This window comes from Opisthocomus hoazin, chromosome 2 (genome assembly GCF_030867145.1).
Source record: "Opisthocomus hoazin isolate bOpiHoa1 chromosome 2, bOpiHoa1.hap1, whole genome shotgun sequence".
In the NCBI taxonomy this organism is placed as follows: Eukaryota; Metazoa; Chordata; class Aves; order Opisthocomiformes; family Opisthocomidae; genus Opisthocomus; species Opisthocomus hoazin.
Window position 1 is genome coordinate 84,192,590 of NC_134415.1, and position 22,314 is coordinate 84,214,903.

At 37.1% G+C, this 22,314-nt stretch overlaps 1 protein-coding gene across 2 annotated transcripts in view; it reads left to right on the forward strand.

Moving 5' to 3' along the window:
* Window positions 1–22,314, forward strand: part of ASCC3 (activating signal cointegrator 1 complex subunit 3) — a 307,731-nt gene that overhangs the window by 186,866 nt on the left and 98,551 nt on the right. For both annotated transcript variants that reach the window (XM_075414315.1, XM_075414316.1), the window contains exons 15-16: window positions 16,383–16,574; window positions 16,903–17,127. In XM_075414315.1, the coding sequence (XP_075270430.1) occupies window positions 16,383–16,574; window positions 16,903–17,127 (417 nt within the window). The remainder of the gene's footprint in view (window positions 1–16,382; window positions 16,575–16,902; window positions 17,128–22,314) is intronic.

Sequence of the window (22,314 nt, forward strand, 5' to 3'; positions counted from 1 at the left end):
CTTATGAAATATACATATGAAATTAGTTTCAGGCATCAGAACTGGGATTAGTTGGAGATGAGGATGAATTGATTACTTTTGAACACAGCTTCGCAAAATAGCTTTAGGAATTTCTATCTTTTTCTGGAGGAGAGACATCAAAATTTGTTGTAACTATAAAGGGGCTGATGCAAATACAGAAGCCATCGGTTAAAGTAGCAATCCAGATTTTCCTGAATTCAGTTGTCTGTTTGGTAATATAAAGTATATGTTGCATGTAAAGGTGGCAGTTGAAGCAGTACCAGTACCCTATGAAGCATTTTCTTTTGGGATTTTGGGGGGCTAGGATTGGATTCCTGATGAAGTTTATACTTTCTTCTGATATTAGTGGAAACCTTTTTTCCTCTATGCTGAATTTGTACTGAGGACTGTCAGACAACTTCGAGGTTTCACAGACAACTCATTCCATCAAACGCAAAACTCTTGAATTTTACTCTCAAACTAAAAATGAAACCAGTAACTGAAGAAGCACAGATAAGAAAAACACCACTTAACATCTGCTATCCTTTTTCTTGTTTGGGGAAAACTGAGATTAACTAGGTGTTTAATCCCGTTCTTTGTCTGACAACAGTTTGGGAACATTTTAGATATAGTATGTTCTTACCAAGTTTGTCACATATTGGAGAAAACTGTTTCTTGTTATACTTCTAAGTAGCGCTGTGACCCATACTGAGCGTGGTGATGACAGATTCTGTGAATGTATTGCATAATTTTGTCCATGGCAAAGAAAGGGCTATAGGAATGTAATATTTTATGGGAAAGTGTATAATTATATTTGGGGTTTCTAACAAGTACAACATGAATTTATGATAATGCACCCGATTGAGTTGCCATTGTCACCAATAGAAAGGATGTAGAGTCTCCATTCCTATTTTTACTATGATGTTCTTTAGTTCTGTTATGTTCAGGCATTTAAAACTATAGGGTGATCTGATTGATTTTTATGTATAGGGCCATGAACTTCTGAATCATTTCTTCAGTTTCTCTGTGATAGGAGGTATTCAGTATCAGGATAAGCAGGGATTAGTGTGAAGTCAGATAATGCAAATTCCAATTTACTTGGAATAGTGAGTGATAATTAAGAGCTATTATTGTGCCATCTGGGACTGTCGAGACAATGCCACCTGAGTCGGTTACAATAGAAATTTGTTGCAACAGAAAGTTATTTGAGGGTCTATTTTGCTGTGATTCTTTCCAGGATAATTCTTGTTCATGAGTCTAGCTATGAAACATGCCAGTGGAGTGTTTTTCAGGCTAAGATTATAGCACACAGATTTTAGAAGACTGCAAGTGGTAAATACAAATGCATGATGTGTCGGAGCTCCTGTTGTGGTTGGTGGAGTTCGGTGCGTTTCAGGCACTGGAGCCAGGAGGGCATCTGTCCTCAGCTATGAGGAGACACAGGGAGGTCCGGGAGCAGAAACACTGCACGAGCCCTGCTGCCTGCTGCCCACTGGCTGTGAAGGGTGCTCAGACTCCTACTAGAGCTGTAAAGATCTGCACGTAGACATCTACAGTGTTCAAGTCTCAAACTGAACCATGCTGTATCAAGCTGCTGGCAAAATGGCTTGCCTCAAGTGGTCGGGCAGTTACTTTACTTTCTAGGGATATTTCTCTGCATCAGACACCGTTAGCTGGCCCTCTTATCTTCAGTTTTAACACCGTGCAGATTAAACAAGTATGATGGAACTATCTAGTTATCTCAAGTGACGGCTCCTCAAAAAAGAAATAGAGTATGAAATCTTTTCTAGGTTGATCTCAAGATTGAAAAGGCTATGCCAAGAATTGTAAGTCACTGGTCTGTTTCTATAAATCTGATCAGAAAAGCTGTCTAATATTATCACAGAAAACAGGCTCAGTAGGTTTTCCTCTAGTGAATGGTCACTGGGGATGGTAGAGATAACACCAGTGTTACACGTAAGCATAGCCTCCGTGTTTCCATTCTATGTAAATTTTCTGTGACAAGATAATTGGCAATTTCATATTTGGAGCTCAAAAAATGAATTTAAAAATTAGCTGAAATCCGAATACAAAATTAACAGAAGGAAATACTTTTGTTGAATAGCTTGAGATGTTTAGATTGGAATTTGCGAAGTAAAATATTGTTCCATGTGTAAACCAATTTCTAAAGATGAGCGATGATATGATCACCAAGTTTGCTTTGCAATGTATTTTATATTATGATTCATAAGTTATGTTGTTGACATTCATTTTATATACAATATATCATATTTTATGTTAGCTTTCAAAGTACAGAGGGAGAAAATCAACCAAAACAGTTAAAGTTTTTAAAATAGCTGTCACACAATCTAATTAAAAGTTTGTACACATTGCGGGAGTCAAAGATTCTCCACCCCTTTTATTCTGGTTTTAATTCATAATTCAGTATTACCATCTTGAAACCACTGAAAACTGATATCCTGATGATACCCCTGTATTATGTGTGTGTTATAAAATTCCACAAACATGACATTTGCCTTAGCACTGAACCATGGTATGTGGTTCAGTTCTGTACAGCGAGATAAAGTTTCTCTTTATATAGGAAAGCTATTAATATGCCTTGAAAGTGATTGCAGTGGTAGTTATAGAACTATTTTACATAGTAAGTATTAGCTTTAAATTTTAAAGTAGGGGAAGAAAACCTTATATGTGTTTTTACTTCAACTTCAGTTATTTTTGTTGTTTGAAATAATATAAAGATATTCAGTTTTAAAATGTTGTTACTTCAAGTGGTAAATTATATAGACATATTAATTTTAAGGCAAGTGTTGGCATTGTTTACTATTTGCTTTCCTCCTAAAGTCATAGAAGCTCAACAAATGCAGCATTACAGATACAGGTTCAAATTTTAGGTAAAATATTTTGCAAAGTCTTTGGAAATCAGGCTGCTCTTAAAAGAAAGCAGAGTTGTGAGATAAAAAACATTTTTAAGGAGAGGAAATGCATGAAGGGTGAAATTATTTGAACAGATATGACTATTGTACAGAAAAAAGAATATTAATATAATTAAAAGATTAAAGAAAATGAAGCTCACATTATGGTATCTAACACTTTTGAACATTCATTAGCACTAATGTATGCACGATAAGTAAACAGATTATGAAAAATGGAAATTAAAAAAGGTTAGAGAAGGACTGTTGAAGCAGCACAGCAGCTCTCCGCTCACCTGTTTTGTGCTACTGTGCACTGCATGAAGTGAGAAAGTAACAATCTGCTTACTTCTTCCATTGCCAGGGAATTTAGTCTCCATGGTATGTTTGATATGTGCGATATTTTCTTACATTTCCTCTGAGATCTATCTGCTGTGTGGGCAAGACATTTAAAGTTAGTTTGCTGGAGAAACTGTTTAGCCTGCTTTAAAATAATGGTGTATGAGTTACAATAGCTTAACAATAGCAAACTCCTCAGTTTTGACATAGGATTGCTAATCTAGTTTACAAACCCCAGACAAAGCAGATCAATGAATTAACATCGATGCAATATTTTTTTTTCTCAAATCTCTGTAAATAAAAATTACTTGCACAAGAAAATAAATCATCCTTTGCTCAATATAAGAGCCTTGGAGAGGAGGTGTATGTGCTAGGTACATGCTTAAAGAACTGTAGATGTAGAAAACAGTCTTTCAATGCCAAATTTAATTATGCATAATTGCCTTAATCTCTGTGATTTTTAAGCTCTATAAAGCAATTATCTTGCAGGCTTTATGAAGTATGAAATGCAATGTTAGTAAGTGGCATAAAATATTTGGGCTATAGAGGCTGGCTTTGGGGGGATATTTTTTTTAAGAGAAGGACTAATAACACTTTTTTTTTTTTTTTTTTTTTTTTTAGTAGCTAGAGCTTAAAACTGCAAGGAATCTCTCATAATTTAGCAGAGGTCTGCAGGAAAATACCGGGTTCTGGCTGTAAAATTGAGCTGGATGGAGGTGACTGCACAGTGCTTCTGTCTTACGTCAGCTGGATTCCTCTGGCAGCAAGCCTAATAGTTGCCTCAGTTTAACTGACAGTCTGTCTCTAAAATACCAAGTCTGCTGGCCAAAAGAGCATAGTAATATAAACTTTCTGGCTTCGTCACTTATTAGGTGCTGCTTCTGTGCCCTTTTAGGTGTGTAAAGACATTATGTTAGCTTTGAAACTGACTTTGAAGAATATTTAATAGTCCACAAGCTTCACAGTTCTGCACTGAGGTTGCAGAACTTCGGAGAGCAGCCTGCTAGTAATTTGGAATAAAACTAATGAAAAAGGCAACACAGTTGTCAAAGGTGCTGGTAATAATCGGATGGCAGCATAGATAATCAGCAGAAGTTTACAGATGTAATTTCTAAGATTTTTTTTTTGTCCTGAAGGGTACAGTGGAAAAATTTATGAAACAGTAAAGTGAGGAGATAATTCTGGGAGACATGAGGTTTTGGAAGTGTGGTGGTGCATGCATTTGAGTTGGGACAGGAGCATAAGTAATATAAAATTCATAGGAAACCAAGTTTCACTGGTCCCACCACTTAAAGGTCTATTGGTTTGTTAAAAGATTTTTTTCTGTTAGTACTTTATCAGATAAAGTAAATAATTTTTTAGCTTAGGAATTTGTACCACTTTTATTGACTTGCATTTTTTTTATCATGTCTGCTTAGTGTTGTTATGTTTATTTCTTCCATGCTGTAGGACAGAAACTAGAAAAATGAAGAAACCAAGCCACAATACCAAATCAAAAGATATTTAATACCTAGTATTCATCTGTCCAAAAATTGTTTTCTTGCTTTAAGACAAATTTTTTTATGGTCCTACATACTGATACCAGTCTAATATGTTTGATAACCCTATAGGGTATTAATTCGTACTGCACATTTTGAATTACCTATAAAATTTGTAAGAGAAATTCTATTTTTCTGAAGAATCCTCAGTGTCACTTTTGGTAGCTGTGAAGTCGTAGTGGACTGTTATGGTTTAATTCTGAAATGAGAAATAAGCTTAATGTTCACAAATGGAATTTTTCTTGCAGGGTTAATGATATCTCAATCAGTATAGCCTTTGAGGAGGAGATGCACTAGAAATCATGATTATATGTAATAAATAAGCTGCAGCTGTATTGGAAAGAGCTTGAAAACACTTTCTGCTTTCATTTTCTCAAAGTGAAAATGCATCCAATATTTTCATGGCTCAGCAGAGTGGCAGTTCTGAGTATTACAAAGCAAATGAGATGTTCTCAAATATAAGAAATATTTTTATAGAAACCATGCAGTATCAGTTTCCTGTTGAAGCAGAAATATTGAAATGTCTGCACAGTTAAGCTCAGCAACAAACGGTTTAACTAGGTCTCTGGAGGATGTCAGTATTCAGACTGAAACTGGTGCAAATTCATCCTTGCTGTTGCAATGCTACCGTTGCATGTCATCAAACTGTCTCTCTATCAATTTCTTTTCATGCTGTATGTCTTCCCTACTGGCTAGTTTTCTAGCAGCACACTGAAAACTTCTGCTGTCAGCAAAACAGACCAAGACTGATGACCTTTTCATCGGTGTACTCTAAGTGGTTGACAAATACGACGACAGGACTTCCTGTGTCAAGACCTGGAGAAGAATAGATACCTTGCTGTATTTTATGTGAGAGGGAACAGTTTAATTCTAAAGTGACGAGAAAGAAAACCAGAGCTTTACATGATTTTGCATGCATTTTAAAATCGTGATGTTGTACAATTAATTCAGGCTTAATCGATGTGCATTTTCATGTTATTGCTAAATTGAAATGTTTTGACACTTCTTTTAATACAACAAGATTATTTAGGCACAGATTTCTTTTCACTGTGAAGTCCAGATTTTCATCATACTGAAGCAGTACAAAAATATCTCTTAAGTAATTTTATCACACTTGCTATAAACAATAGAAAGATGCTTATCATTGTACAATATATGAAAATTACTGTTATTTTTACTCAGTGGTGGAGTTTAAACGCTGTCATTATAATCAACATTTCCTTTCTATCTAAACCTAGTTCTGTTTTCCATATGTGTTTACATAGGATTGTTTTTCATTCTATGTTCTTCAACACTTATACCTGAAAATCAGTAATTAATTCCATTGTAAGACAGGCACTGCTGTCTGGCTTAAAGTGAAATGTTAGGTTACTTTAGTCCGTGTTATAAAATTCTGACTCAAGTTGAGGTAGTATATTGTCTGTAGAAATAGTTCCTTTTTTTGCTTTGTAACAGCAGGAAGTGAGGGCATTAAGTGAGGTAATTTGAAACTATGTCTGCATCCTCAGCAACTTATTGCAAATCCATCATTTATGCATGCCCAAACTTGCATTCATGATTCTTTCATTCCTGGCTTGGCTGGCTGGCTCAAAAATGTATTATTTTAGCAATACAAAATTTTCTTAGCTTCTATGATTAGTGAGGTCTGTAAACACTTACCTTCTACATTATAGATTATAGAATTGAGGAATCAAAGCTTAAATGTTTACCTCTTGCAAGGTTTTTAATCTGATTGCTATTCTTCCTCCTCCCACAGAATCTTATTTCATTCTCTATGCATCGTGTAACTTTTCCAATGAAAAAAAGATGGGGCTCCTATGATGTAACTTGGTGTACTGTAAAAAGAGCACACTGAATAAGGCAAGACATTTCTGGACACTAAGCCAATTCATTCTTTAACTGGAAGCCATCTCTCCCTAACGTGCCAATTGAATGAAACTCAGCCTTGTGCAATAAATATGTTATGAGCTGTGATTAGGCCAGGGTAATAGAATAATGTGCCAGAAATTCTGCCTTACACCTCCTTTACTTGTGAATGAAAAGGAGAAGAAAAGGATCACATAACCACAGAATGTTAGGGGTTGGTAGGGACCTCTGGGGATCATCTAGTCCAACCCCCCTGCCAAAGCAGGATCACCTAGACCAGGCTGTACAGGACCGTGTCCAGGCGGGTTTTGAATATCTCAGAGACGCAGACTCCACAACCCCTCTGGGCAGCCTGTTCCAGTGCTCCGTCACCCTCAGAGTGAAGAAGTTCTTCCTCATGTTCAGACGGAACTTCCTGTGCCTCAGTTTGTGCCCACTGCCCCTTGTCCTGTCACTGGGCACCACTGAAAAGAGCTTGGCCCCATCCTCGTGACATCCCCCCTTAAGATATTTAGAAGCACTTAGAAGATCCCCTCTCGGTCTTGTCTTTTTCAGGCTGAACATGCCCAGCTCCCCCAGCCTTTCCTCGTAGGAGAGATGCTCCAGTCCCCTAATCATCTTAGCCCGCGACTGGATTGTCTCTAGTAGCTCCTCATCTTTCTTGAACTGGGGAGCCCGGAACTGGACATAGAGTACTCCAGATGGGGCCTCACTAGGGCAGAGTAGAGGGGGAGGAGAACCTCCCTCGACCTGCTAGCCACACTCTTCTTAATGCACCCCAGGATACCACTGGCCTTCTTGGTGACCAGGGCACACTGATGGTTCATGGTCAACTTGTTGTCCACCAGGACACCCAGGTCCCTCTCCACATAGCTGTTTTCTAGCAGGTCAGCCCCGAGCCTGTACTGGTGCATGAGGTTATTGCTCCCCAGGTGCAGGACCCCGCACTTGCCCTTGATGAACGTCATCAGGTTCCTCTCCATCCAACTCTCCAGCCTATCCAGGTCACGCTGAATGGCAGCACAGCCTTCTGGTGTATCCACCACTCTTCCCAGTTTTGTATCATCACCAAACTTGCTGAGGGCACACTCTGTCCCTTCATCAAGGTTATTGATGAAGAAGTTGAACAAGACTGGGCCGAGTACTGACCCCTGGGGAACCCCACTAGTTACAGGCCTCTAACTAGACACTGCACTGCTGATCACAACCCTCTGAGTTCTGCCATTCAGCCAGTTCTCAGTCTGCTCATCTAGTCCACACTTCCTGAGCTTGCCTATGAGGATTCTATGGGAGACAGTGTCAGAAGCGAGGTAGACAACATCCACTGCTCTCCCCTCATCTACCTCATCCACCCAGCCAGTCATGCCATCATAGAAGGCTATCAGACTGGTCAAGCATGATTTCCCCTTGGTGAATCTACTGCTCCTGATAGCCTTCTTTTCATCCACTTGCTTGATGATGACCTCCAGAATGAGCTGCTCCATCACCTTTCCAGGGATGGAGGTGAGGCTGACTGGCCTATATTTTCCTGGGTTCTCCTTCTTGCCCTTTTTGAAGACTGAAGTGACATTGGCTTTCCTCTAGTCCTCGGGCACCTCTCCTGTTCTCCAGGACCTCTCCAAGATGATGGAGAGTGGCTCAGCAACAACATCTGCCAGCTGCCTCAGCACTCATGGGTGCATCCTATCAGGGCCCATGCATTTGTGGATGTCCCATTTGCTTAAATGATCTCTAATCCAATACTCCTCGACCAAGGGAAGGTCTTTCTTTCTCCAGACTTTCTTTCTCACCCCCAGGTACTGGGATGCCTGAGGGCCAGCCTTAGCAGTAAAGACTGAAGCAAAGAAGGCATTCAGCAACTCAGCCTTCTCTGTATCATCTGTCACCAGGGCACTCACCTCATTCGGCAGTGAGCCCACATTTTCCCTAGTCTTCCACTTGCTACTGACATACTTGAAGAAGCCCTTCTTGTTGTCCTTGACATCCCTTGCCAGATTTAATTCCAGGTGGACCTTAGCCTTCCTTGTTGCATCCCTGCATACTCTGACAACCTTCCTGTACTCCTCCCAAGTGGTCTGTCCCTCTTTCCACATTCAGTAGCCCTTCTTCTTCCATTTGAGATTTGCTAGAAACTCCTTGCTCATCCATGCAGGTCTCTTGCCTCTTTTGCTTGATTTCTTACTCGTGGGGATGCACCAATCTTGAGCATGGAAGAAGTGATGGCTGAATAGTAACCAGCTCTCCTGGTCCTCCCTACCTTCTAGAGCCCTAACCCATGGGATTCCTCCAGGTAGGTTCTTGAAGAGGCCAAAATTAGCTTTCCTGAAGTCCAAGGTTGTAATCCTACTTACTGCCATATCTATTATTATCTATTATTATCCTATTGCAGATAATTCGTAGGAATTTTTTTGAAACTATTCTTTGATTGTAGCATAGACATAAGGAATAATGTTCCTGTTTGTACAACTGCAAAGTACGTTTTAGACCTGCATTATTTTGAAAAATCACAACTTCATCTATCAGATGCAAAGTATATCAGGGAGTCATTGAATTGCCAGATATCAAATTCCCAACAGTTACCACTACTGTGTAAGTGGTGTTCCAGCAATAATTCATGTTTTCTTTATTAGCAGAAAAATTACAAATTTTCACTCTGTACTTTTGAAAGCAGAGAAGTCTTTTTGGTCCATATTTACAGAATTCATTTAAAGGGCACAACAGCTTCCCAAGCTTTTTCTTCACAGAACTTCCACAAACACCAATACTGTAGAAAGTAGACAGCTTTGCAACCTGGGCTGAAAAATTAACAACTAATTCTAAATAATAAAGATAAGCAAAAGAGTGTTCTAAAATACAAGTATCATCTAAGCATGTCTCAAGACCTGTAGTCACACACAATGAAAATTGTGTGGCTTTGAAGAAAAGAGGCTGTTATTTCACTTGAATAAAAAGTACAGCTATGTTAGAACAAAACAGTCAAAACTTGGATAGGCTGCTTGGCAATTGTTCCTAATTGTCTAAACTTTTCCTCCCTTCTCTTTTTCATACAGGTTTTCTAATTGTGGTTTAAATACATTAAAACTGAATTTTTTTGATACTTCACTCTGCAGTGACTCTTTGTTTTACAAGCTACAGAAACCCAGTATTTTGTATATAGACCCGAAATATTTTTTGAAACTTTCATTGAAGGTAGCTCTGCCCTGCAGAAAATTATGTGTGTGTGTGTGTGTAGAGAATTGCTTTTAGTGCAACAACTGATAAATAGTCTGTGGACTACTGAGGACTAAGGACAGATAGATTCCTATTTTAAACAAGTATTTCTAAATTGCAAATTAACAGGAGACAACCCTAAATCAATAGAAACCTGCATACACACAAAGATGAGAAGGTTCAGAATAAGAACAGTTACAATACTATAATACAGAAAATTAGTCCTGAATTATGTGCTCCTGATGGTTGCACTCAAAGAACTGTTGTCTTTACACTGATAGAGAAAGACATTTAAGCAAAGCAGTCACGCTACTCTCCTTTCTTTCTCCTTCAGAGGTATTTTTAGAGCACTTTACAGAACTTACTGAGGTGATTTCAGTAAATTGATCAGAGCGGTAACTCACAGGTTTAAACAATTCTAACTTTAATACAGTGAACTTAAATCTCCAGAGGGAGACAATTAGATTATTGACTCTTCCAGAGGAAATTCAAACTGATTCACATTTGTTTGCTAGAATTACCTTCTTCAAATACTGTCTTGCCAGGTACCCACTAATTATAATCCAGTAAAAGAATAAGTGTTGGACAGAGATATTACTTCAGGATAACTATATAAAGTTAATAGCTAGATACATTAAAAAAGTGAAGATGTAGAGAATGAGTGTGCGTACTCATTAAGTAGAATAGCATACATACTCTTTAAGTAGAATAGTGTATTGGCCAGCCTGCATCCATCCAGAAACAATCTGCTAGGTCATGCAAGTCAGCTTGGTTGAGGAGAGCTCTTGGCAGTCTTTGGGTTCTTCACAGGAACCAGCTGCAGGGTGAATGGTCAGTGAAGCTAATGCTGCTGTTCCCAGGAAAGAGAGAGGGAAGCAATGCGAGGGCATATCAACACAGAAGCGCTACCTGAATCCAGTGTGTTGAACTGTTGGGTATCTTTTTAAAAGTGATGGATTTATAACTTTACAGAAGAGCTTCATGACAAGTTGTTTATACATGATGTAGTACGTTGCTATGTGTTTAGTAAATACTAATAATTTCCATGTTATGCTCTTTCTCAAGAGATATGGAAGGTAATTCAAGATAAGGACTGATTTTTTAATATATATTCATCACAGAAATGTAGTCAACTTCTAAATCCTTCAGGGAAAATTTGTTTCAAACAGTTATTTTTTTGCTTCCGTAATAAAAGAATGATTTAATCTTACTCTTACCACATAATATGCCACTTCATCCTTGTCTTACAAACAGCTGCTGATAGCTTAGTTATAATGTAGACAGTACAAGTTGAATAATACAAATAGAAGTTCTAATTCATAAAAGGAGAGTCCTCAGGTAAGATCAGCACAGCTCAACGCATTCCTCTTTTCCCCCTTTAGACTCCAATCTGCATTTCTTCATGTTCAGTTTCTTTTGTAAACTGTTGGATACTGTTCATGGTTTAGTATTTTCTCTAGGTTACATATACTTGCTCTAATTGTGCACATTAAGGAGTCTCATTTTTTTTCTGTGACAAGAAATAATTGTACTTTGACTTCATATTTTAAAACCCCTTCTCATGGTTTTATTGGCACTGTCTAAGTTCTGATCTCTCCCCTTTCAAACAGCAGTTGTGAATAAAGGAACAAAATTTATGTTAAAGATTTAATTTGTATAGATTAATTAACGTGCAATATGTATGTAGTAAATTCTGAAGAGCAAAAATGATGAATGGTCATGCAATCCTTTGATCATTTCTTTCCATTTCTCTCAGTCCTCATACATACTGAGGTCATGTTAGCTTTTGGTATTTAAGGAAAAGGAATAAGCCTTATGATGGACTCTTCAACTTCCCTTTTTTCTTGCTGCTTTTCTCAGCTCCCCTTTACTTCCTGAGTGGATGGAGACTTCTCCCATCTTGTCTTAATCTCATAAATTTTGAAAGGCAATCAGTATTCTTTAAATGAGCCAGCAGAGCAGATTCAGCGGTATGATTAATATGAATGAGTCAGAGGAGGCTTTTGTCTTGTTGGAACTTAAAACAATTTTTAGAAGGTCAACATAAAAATTACTCTTTCGGATGTCTTCAGGAAAATTATAAAACAGTTATCTGGGAAATAACCAAACTGTATGTATCACACAACAGTAGTACTGATTAAAACTGCCTTCACTGAAGGCTGCAGCAAAAGATACCTTACTTTGTTGATTTTAGATGTGTCTGAAGTCTGTGCTATCTGAGTACTGACACTCATCAAGCAAAGCTAATGAGGCCTCAAAATTAAGAGCTAGTACTTTGCAGAGTGTCAGGACAGTGCAGAGAATGAAGGATGGGAATAAATTGCTCAGAATTGCTCAAACCAGTGAAAAAATATGATGGTGCATTCTGAACGAACTGCAAGGGCTGCCCTATCATGAACTCCACAGAAAGGAAATTACAGTGATTGAGTCTTAGGGTCACAAGCATGAAGTTTTGCTATAGTAAGGTGATCATGAGAAAAATACTAGAATAGCCTGTGCCATTTCTGTTACTGGAAGAAAATATATGGCGATCAAAAACTGTGATTAGTGGGGAAAAAACACGAAATTTCAAAGTTGCAAACAAAGTCTTAAAAATGAGGAAGCAGAAAGGAAAAACAAGTCATTTACAGCAAGAAAAAAAACCTGATCTTATCAAGTAGTGGTGACCTACTTAGTCTGACCTAGAGGAGTGTAACAATTGGAAATTAAAGAAAATACATATATTGATGATTCACTTATCAAGAAGTAATTTAGTGGCAGCTGCTTCTCATAATCAAGCTTTTACTTGTTTTTTAGATAAAATAAGAAAAAAATAGCTATAAGCTTAATAAAAGATCATTCTTTGATTCATGTAGTATTGGTAGTTCAGACAAAAAAAAACATGCAGCTTATAGTCTTTATGAATGATGATACCTTTGTGGTACCAGATGCAAATAAAGGGTAAGGAAGGGTGTCGTATTTTCTAAGTCTTTATCTGAAATACACTAAAGTTTGATTAAATCTTTTTTTTGTGTTACATATACCTCTCTTCTCACTATAATTAAGCAGGACATTTTTCTGTGCCTAATTGTGACATTTTTAATGTGTCTTAATCAAGAACTGCACGAAATTCAAGACTGTTAAAGGAGAAATGTAGGTGGCATCAAGCTAAACTAGAAATTTATTTAATACATGCTGTTTTAGATGCACACACACATGTAAGCAAAGGTCATAAATCTACAGCCCTCTTGAGCAATAATGAGGGGAAAGAAAATCAATTCTAATCAGGAGACCAGTGGCAGACCTCATAATAACAACTTCGTACATCTAAGGCACTTAGTAACATTTTGTATAAATTTTAAGCAAAACCTTTTAGTTTGTAGTAGAACAAGATGAGTAACTCTTTATAGTTTCACTTGCCTTATTTAGTAGTTGTTGGTTTTGTTGTCTCTGCAACCATTAAAATCCAGATTTAATAGAATAACCATGCAATTCATTTGCATAAGAGTTTAGGAGGTTTGTTTGCAAATATGCTGCCATTTAAAGGATATGCTGTGTGAGCAGTCTTCCAAGCTATTATTATCCAATTTATTTTTTTATTTTGTTTTCTCAAGTATAACTTTATGAAGTTGGGTTTCGTCATTGTTCTTGAACTAACTTGCCCTGTATCATTGTAATTTAAAATGCTCACAATTTTATGGAAAGAAAATTAATTCAATTTCTGTGAAGTTAATGGAATCATCAAGGATAGCCCGTGATTTGATTTGATTGGCGTTTGTTTTTTCCTATGTCAAAAGTGGGCTGTGAGTTTTTAATTTTAAGAAGTTCATCATCTTCTGTGTTGGAATAAGATTTATTTAATGTGTCTCTAAACTGGTCAGTGTGCAACCTGGAAGTCTAGAACTTTATAGATTCAATGAATCGAGACAAAACCTGTGAATATTAAATATTTCAAAGATGCTGTTTCAGAATGTGTGGTAGATTTTAGAAGCCTGGGGATATTATCTCTAGACACAACTATATAGATACATTTATGTATAGCTATGTATTTTTAAATGGTTGATTAATCTTAAGCTTGTAGGTACTTGAATTACAGTCAGATTAACATTGCTCTATCTTAATGTGTTTTCCATCACAAGCTTTCCCCTTCCTTCTCCTTTTTCCTATATTCACAAGTTTCTTTCTCTAAATTGATGAAATTGTAGTTCCTAAAACTGTAAACAAATTCAGTTTACTTCCATATATAGTACAAGATTTTACTCTTTGTAGTTTCCCATTAGTAAATTGCCCTGTCTTTCAGTCACATTAGACAATATAAGCAATCTGGTTACAAAGGTACGTAATTTTTAAATTGTGGAGATCAAGAACAAGATTTGGCTTTTTCAGCTACTGATTATGATATTTAAAGTGTAATTTTTGATATTGAAGAATTGTACGTTTTGAAAAGCAGTTATTTTAATACCTGTAAAATAGTCCTGTGACACCAATAGAACAAGCTCTACTAAAAAAGTGAAATTTCTGGTGCTTGTCTTATCACATAGGAAGATTTGCTTTAAGACAAAAGCTAATTACCTGCTTAAATGCTTACACCATATTCTAAGTGTAATCAAGATCAATCCATATTTCTGTATCACAATTATTCTCAGATTTACAGCTGAAGTTGATTTTCCACATGCCTGTCTTCTGTGAGACTTGTTGTTGATATACTATAAATGCAAACTTTTGTGGATTTGTGTTCTTTATGAAGTATTTGTTTCCATTCGCTAGTTCATAAAGAATAAGCTTCATGAACTGCACTGCCACTTTCTCAATTTCTTATTTACTCATTTTTAAGCACTACAGCAGTCAATTAAATTTGCCAAAAAATCTTGTGTAGTTAAAAGCTGAGTTTGATTTTCTTTAAATGAATAGTAAATAATTACTGCTAAAGCAGGAAATGTCAGATAGTGAGAAGCTGGTTGATTGTGAAGCTGAGAAATTTGTTTTTCCTGCAGTGTTTTTATGTCCTCCTTTATAATTGCATTCCCATCTCCCTATTTATTTCTGTGTTTGCAGAGATTTATTGTTCATCTTTGGCAGTATGCCAGTACTGTGAACCATATTTTGCTTTGCTTCACTCACTCTGTATCCCTTAAGTCAACTTTCAGTGGCTGTGTGTCAGGTATGAGTAAATGTGAAGATTTAAATAAATAATACGAATAATCATAATTTGATCTACGGTTATTTCACTGTAATATGCAGGGCTGAAAATATAGGGATAGTCAAAAAATACCAAATCCTCTTGTGGTCTGTGGAAAAGTAGAGATTGTCTGTGAACAATGATAATAAAGAAATCTGTTCTAGGGATAGACTGGAGTTGTCATTACCACAACCCTCCTGGTGTCATATTCAGCAGCAATCAGTTTTGGAAGGCAGTGAGTGCAGCAGTTAGGAATGTGGAATAGATAGGAGGAAAATCAGAGGTGTTTGTAGCAAATCAGGGACACTGAAACACGAAGATCTGAGGAACCAGTAGCCAGGGGCAAGGGTAAAGAGGTTGTATACAGTATGCTTTCTGACCTTGTATTTAAGCTCATAAAAGTTTGGTTGAAGGTCCTTTATTCCAGTTTAGGACAGGGTTATTGTGCCTTTCCTCCTGTCATCTTAATTGTAATAAAAGACCTGTACTTTTTGTGATACATGAGCTTTAGCCAAAACGCCTTGTTTCTGAACAGAAAGACAGCAGTTCTCGTTGAGCTAAAACGGCATGAACTCTGAGGGTCTGGGTTTCTTCTTTAAGAGGTAGGATTTCTTTTTTTCCTTCCTCGTTGCTTCTGGAAGACACACTTTAGCACAGCTTCAGAGTTTAGTGTTTGGATGGGAAGTGTATTAGTTTTTCTTAACTTTGAGTCAGTGTTCGGTTTAGGTGAAGCATGATAAAACTAGCACCCAGAAATAAGGGAGACTTGCTTACAGACCTGGTACACAGTGAGAGGCTGGAGAAACAGAGGTTTTGCAGACTGAGATCCCAGCCTCCTACGCATGGGGAAGGTAAAAATGGGGGACAGATGAACAGTTTGATTCCATACTATGAATTTTTTAATCCACGCTGTGCCAAGCTGGTACAATGGTTGGTGGTGGGGAAGGGTATCCCCTCCTTAATGTTAAGTGTAGTTTGTGGCCTGCTGCCTTACACCTGTCCTCGCTGCCTGCATAGTCTGAAAGAGTTACTTTTAAGGAGAAGCAGTATGTGAGTTCTCAGTTTCAGTGTTCATACTGGTTATCAGTAAATTTGCATCTCTGTTTAAGCGAAACTATATTTTTATAAAGTACACTTTTAACCAATGAAGTGTATTCTTTGGTAAGTAAGAATAGCAGTCAAATTCATTTATAGAAAATCGTGACATGTTGGCATTGATGAAAAGTTTGACATTAATAGAAATAGTTTCTTTCATGGGACTCATAATAATATTCAGTGGGTTTTTTCCTGTATTTTTTTATAATACAGTGCTTCTTGTACTGTAATTAGAGTGAATTTAATTTTTGTGCTTGTCCATTCTAGGTGCAGAGATCCAGAAATAAGCAGTTACGTGAGCTGTTTCCAGATGGATTTAGTATTCATCATGCAGGAATGCTGCGTCAAGACAGAAGTTTGGTTGAGAACTTGTTTTCTAATGGACATATCAAAGTCCTAGTTTGTACAGCTACGCTCGCCTGGGGTGTCAATCTTCCTGCTCATGCTGTTGTTATTAAGGTAAAAGCTACCATTACTCTGCACATGGGTATCTGTCTTAAAAGAAACCAGTAAAGAAGCATAGATAACAAGATCTTTATTGTGGGTTTTGGGCCTGGAAGGGAAATGTCTGATTGACTTGAAATGTTATTTATATCTCATTAAACTGATTTTCTCCAGTAGGAGTCTAGTTTGTATAGTAAAGATTTAAATATATCAAAGATTATGAAAGGATTAGTTAAAGTACACTTCTGAAATCATGCTATATTTGCCTAATTTCAGTATTCAGCTCATCAGGATTATATTCATGTGTATTTATGTTAATTTTTATTAACTTTTCCTCAACCAGGGAACACAAATATATGCTGCAAAAAGAGGCTCCTTTGTTGACCTTGGAATTTTAGATGTCATGCAGATATTTGGTCGAGCTGGACGGCCTCAGTTTGACAAATTCGGAGAAGGCATCATTATTACAACTCATGATAAACTCAGTCATTACCTGACTCTTCTTACTCAGCAGAATCCAATTGAAAGCCAATTTCTTGAAAGCCTTGCAGACAACTTAAATGCAGAGGTAACCTTTGATTCATTTACAGAAACTAGCAAACTGTAAAGGTTTAATATTATTTGAAACAAAAATGCAATATTGTCACACTTCACAGAATCACACAGAATCACAGAATGGTAGGGGTTGGAAGGGACCTCTGTGGGTCATCTAGTCCAACCCTCCTGCCGAAGCAGGGTCACCTACAGCAGGCTGCACAGGACCTTGTCCAGGTGGGTCTTGAATATCTCCAGAGAAGGAGACTCCACAACCTCCCTGGGCAGCCTGTTCCAGTGCTCCATCACCCTCAGAGTGAAGAAGTTCTTCCTCGTGTTCAGATGGAACTTCCTGTGCCTCAGTTTGTGCCCGTTGCCCCTTGTCCTGTCACTGGACACCACTGAAAAGAGCTTGGCCCCATCCTCCTGACACCAACCCTTCAAATATTTATAAGCATTTATTAGGTCCCCTGGCAGCCTTCTCTTCTTAAAGTATCTAAAAAGGAAATTCTGTTATTATTGGTAGTCTGTAGGTGTGTGTATTTGAGTGAACTGTTACACAAGTGAAGGTGTTGGGAGCCTTTTACAGGTAGTAGTAGGTATTAGAAGTAGTACAGAGAGTCAAAAGACCATTAAGATAAAACTGTGGAAACACAGCATTTACCTTTTAATCAGAAGTGCTTTATTAGAATTTAGTAAGTGTTGTGCATAACTGCAGATTAAAATTCACAAAAATAAATTAAGGCATGTCTGTCTGTATATAAATAAACTTACCTCACATGGTTGACTGCAATATAGGAATAATAATGTACTTGGCTTGAACTCTTCTTTTTGTTCTCTTTTACAGTGGCAATCAGAACTAGTTTATCATAAATAGCAGGTTCCCAGTTTGCTTCAGTTTAAATTTTAAAATGCATTTTCTTTGAAAATGCTCTGATTGTATTGAAAGTACTGAACTCTGTCATATTACAATAGAATGATTCAAAAGCTATCTATTGTAATGATCAATTAAAAATATGTATATACACACACAGACACTTTTTACAAGGAAATCTTAGAAATTTAAACATGCTTAAATGAAGAGAATACTGTTTTTCAAAGGCACCGGACATTTTTTCGATAACAGTAAAGGAGTTCAGCTAAACTGAAATGTCCAGTGTCATCTTAAAACTGATTATACCTTTGAAAGATATGAAGTTTATTTGGTCTGTTAGAAATAGTCTTGGTTTTTTATGATTACTATTCTTGCTTTGTCTATATAATTCTTACATATTTCTTGTGTATTTTTTACCTTTTCATCACTTTAAAGTCTGTTCGTTATTAAATCATAAATATTTTTTTAAAAGGAAATTCTGGAAAGGAGCAGAAATTGATAACAGTGACCTTTTAAAATGTTAAGATTCATTCCTTGATTCTTTACAAACAACTGAATTTGATCATTCATGATTTTAGTTGTTTGGGTTTTTTCTTTTAAGGGGGTCACATAAGTTATTTCTTTGATTCCTTTTAACAGGAAAAATCTCTGCCTAAGTGCAGTCACACATCAGAAGCAGAAAGGTTTAACTGTGTTCTGAGTATTTTCATGCACAAATGTGGGGGAATGAAAATATTGACATCTGTCTGCGCTCACAGCTACTCCTCTTTACCTCAAGGCTCTGGTGTGGTCTGAGTATAAGGAGAGAGACAGAGAGAGAGAAATTCAGCTTCCCCAGAACATGAGACACAAATGTGATGAAAAGAAGCCACTTGCAATTTTCCTATTCCTCTTTCTACTACAAAGGAGAGAGGAAAAATAAACAGAAGGCATGCTTGCAGTGGGCAGCTATAGAGCTCTCAACCATTTCCAGTTGACAACACTTTTATATCACATAGAATCGTAGTGAGACTGACTGGCCTGTAGTTCCCGGGGTCTTCCTTTTTACCCTTTTTGATATGGGGGTTATGTTTCCCCTTTTACAGTCACTGGGAACTTCACCAGACTGCCATGACTTCTCAAATATGATTCAGAGCAGCTTAGCAACTTCATCTGTCAGTTCCCTCGTATTCTTGGAGCTAGACACCTGTGAATGTTCTCTAAGTGGAACTGGATAGATATTCAGTTCTTTAAAATTGGATAGTAGCAGCTTACACATTAGCAGTAATAATTTAAATCCTGAAGTTGATTGTGAAGGCCGGGGTTGCCTGTAGTCGTTGTTCAGCAACCCAAGAAGTTAGGAGGGATAGATCTGGTCCTGGGGTACTGTGTACCTTTTCACTACGAAAGAATCCAGCCAGATTTCATAGAAAAGCTTTGTTCTTTTTCTTGAGATACATGAAGTAGACAAGGAAAAAAGAGTTGTCTATTCTTTCTTTCATAGGATTTATTTTTCTACTTTTTTTTATTTTAGTACTAGAGATTTAGTCCTCCCATCTCACAGAAGGCCTTCAGGTCAGTGCAGAATTACAAAGACAGTGGAATAATAAGCACCTGTTGTGAACTGGGTCAGAGAAGATCTCTATGATTGATGTACTGTGAAGAACAAGTGCATGGTTATATGCTACAGTTTTTTCAGGCTCGATCTGTGTTGCTCCAAATCGTCTAGAAGTTGTGTGGATGTGCTGGTGTGCCCACCTGAATTATACCAGAAATCTCAAGTATTCCTTCCACAGAGGTCCAGCATAAAAGCTAGCTTTTGTGGGGAAGTGCTTTACTGACATACCCTAAAAAATCCTGTTGGTTAGCTTAGCAAAAGAGAGTTGCAGTGCAGGTACAGGAGCTCTCTGTAGCTAGCCGGAACTAGAAGTGAAGAAGAAGTAAAAAAGATCATTTTGACCAATACCAGTAAAAGAATTAATCACCCCGCTTCTGACTAAGGTTGCCTGAAATACAAGATCTGGAACAGACTGTCTTTTATCAGCAGTGGAGATAAAAGAAGTCTTAATTTTTTTTCTGTGGTGAAGATTTTGTAGTAAGTAATGGCATTTGTATGGAAGATGTGATGTATTTGAGGAAAAGAAGATCTGACTTGATGAACCAGAAGTTCCAGTCCTATTTCTTTGCTCTCAGCTGAGAATGCATAGTTAAGAAAGTATGAGATGTAAGCTATCGATATTCAATGTGTAGTATTCTGCAGAGAGGGAGAGGTTTTACTGGGCAGCATGTTGTTCCTCTGATCCGAGCTGTTGTTCCAAAATGCACAACTTTTCCAGCAAGGCCAGAAAGCAGAGGTGATAGTTATATACAAGCTTAAAGCAAAGAGGGGTTTGTTTTGGTTTTGGGTTGGGGCTTTTTTGAGGGGAGAAGTGAATTCACATTCGTTGTATTTTTTATGCAGAGGAAAAAAAATTTCAAAATCTTAAAGTAATTCTGTTTTCAGTATCAAAGAAAAGACATATTTAGTTACATTTTGGTTGTAGTTACACTTCAGGATTCTTCTCCCCTTCCTCCTTTTCCACTGTACAGACTGCAAATTCTTCGTTTTAAGTCCTAGGTGTTTATCTTACAGGAAGTATTTAGAATGGCATAACAAAATATTTATAATGTAGCAAATGTCCTCTTCTCTGTTTCTGTATGTTACTGTACTAGATAGTAAATTAAGGTACGAAAATGCTGCTAGCATTGACTTTGGTGCAATTTGGTTACATTGAAGGTGTAAAATTAAGAAGTTAATCCTCCTGCCCTATTCAAATAGTAGAACTGAAGAAGAAAAAAATAATGGAATAGAACAATAATTCTGTTTCATAGGAGGTAATAATCTAAACTTATCCAATCAAAGATATATAGGAAGTATGTGATGTACAGTTTAATCAAAACTACTTCTAAGTGCAGCACTTCTACCACAGGATTGGGCATTAGGGGAAAAGTGCAGAAAACTGACAAAGTAGTTTAGACAGAACTATATTTTTGCAGGTTTTATGTCACGGTACTGTTACGTGAAAAGAACAGTGTACTCATGACTTTAAATTACTGTAGATTCTGTGGCTGCAGTACAATTACAGCAGTTGAAGATGCAGACAGACTTTTGTTAATCGTTGAGATAAATGTTTGTTAGTAGAAATAGCAATGGAAAATGCTGAAAAGTAATAGGGTGACAAGGGCATGAAACCACCATTTTTTTGTCATCTGATGTGTGTGATATTACTTGTCCTTCTGTCATGACATGCAGGAAAAATTAGCGCCTGCCAGATTACAGGAAATCACTATTATGAGCAGTTACAAGGAGGTATTGTATTATGATTTGTTGGAAAGTAATAATTTCTTTATAATTGGAGTCAGTCTAAACTTCTATATATGCTGATTTGATCTGACTTAGTGGAATCCTCTGAGAAGGATACAAGTGTTTTAGAAATTGTTATGTTCATTTGGAGATGACTGTTCCATAGCCTGCAGCATTCTGAAAAAAATAAATACATTTTAAAATATATGCCATCATATTGATTAGTAGATAGTCTTAGGAAGCACATTCAGTTTTGGTCATCTTTTATAGCCACTGTCCCTTTAGCAGTAGCAGTAGCACTATATAGAGATAAAATATATGTTTATTGACTGATTTGTTACAGAAATCTGGACAGTATGCTGATAACCACTGTTATCTTTGCCATAACAGAGCCTGTTGTTAGCACCAGCAAATCTGCACTGATATGCAGTAAAATGACATATTTTCAGAGCAGACTCTGCTTTTATTACAAGTCATTCAGGAAATCCAAATGCTTATACTGTAGTTGTAAAGAGAAACCAATTAAAGGCGAGAAGTACTGCTGAATTGTTTCAATTAATAATTTCTTATAGACAAATCAGCAGCTGAAAGAAGAACTAGCAAAATGAAGGCAGCAGCTGGAAGTATGGGAAGACTCCATGTTTCCACAAGGATATGAAGTTGCTGTTATCTAGACCAGGTCTCTTAGCAGAAATAGGCAGGTGTGAAGAATGAGGCAATGATTCAGATATTTGGGGTAATACAATATGTAATCCTAGCAACACAATCACTAAGTGGAATCCAGAGCCTTGAATTTTGTATCCAGACTCATGTAGTGCAGGAGAGAAAAATTTGGTAGTGATAAAAAAATCAGGGTATTTTTAATTCTCATTTCAAAATGAATTTTCTAGAAACAGAAAATTTTCATCAAGGATAGGCACAGGAATAGATCAGCTTATGTGAAAAGAGTGCACTAGTTTGCCAGCATGCCTCAAGCAAGAACAAAGACAAATGGGAGATTATATGACAGAGTTTTATGAAGTAAA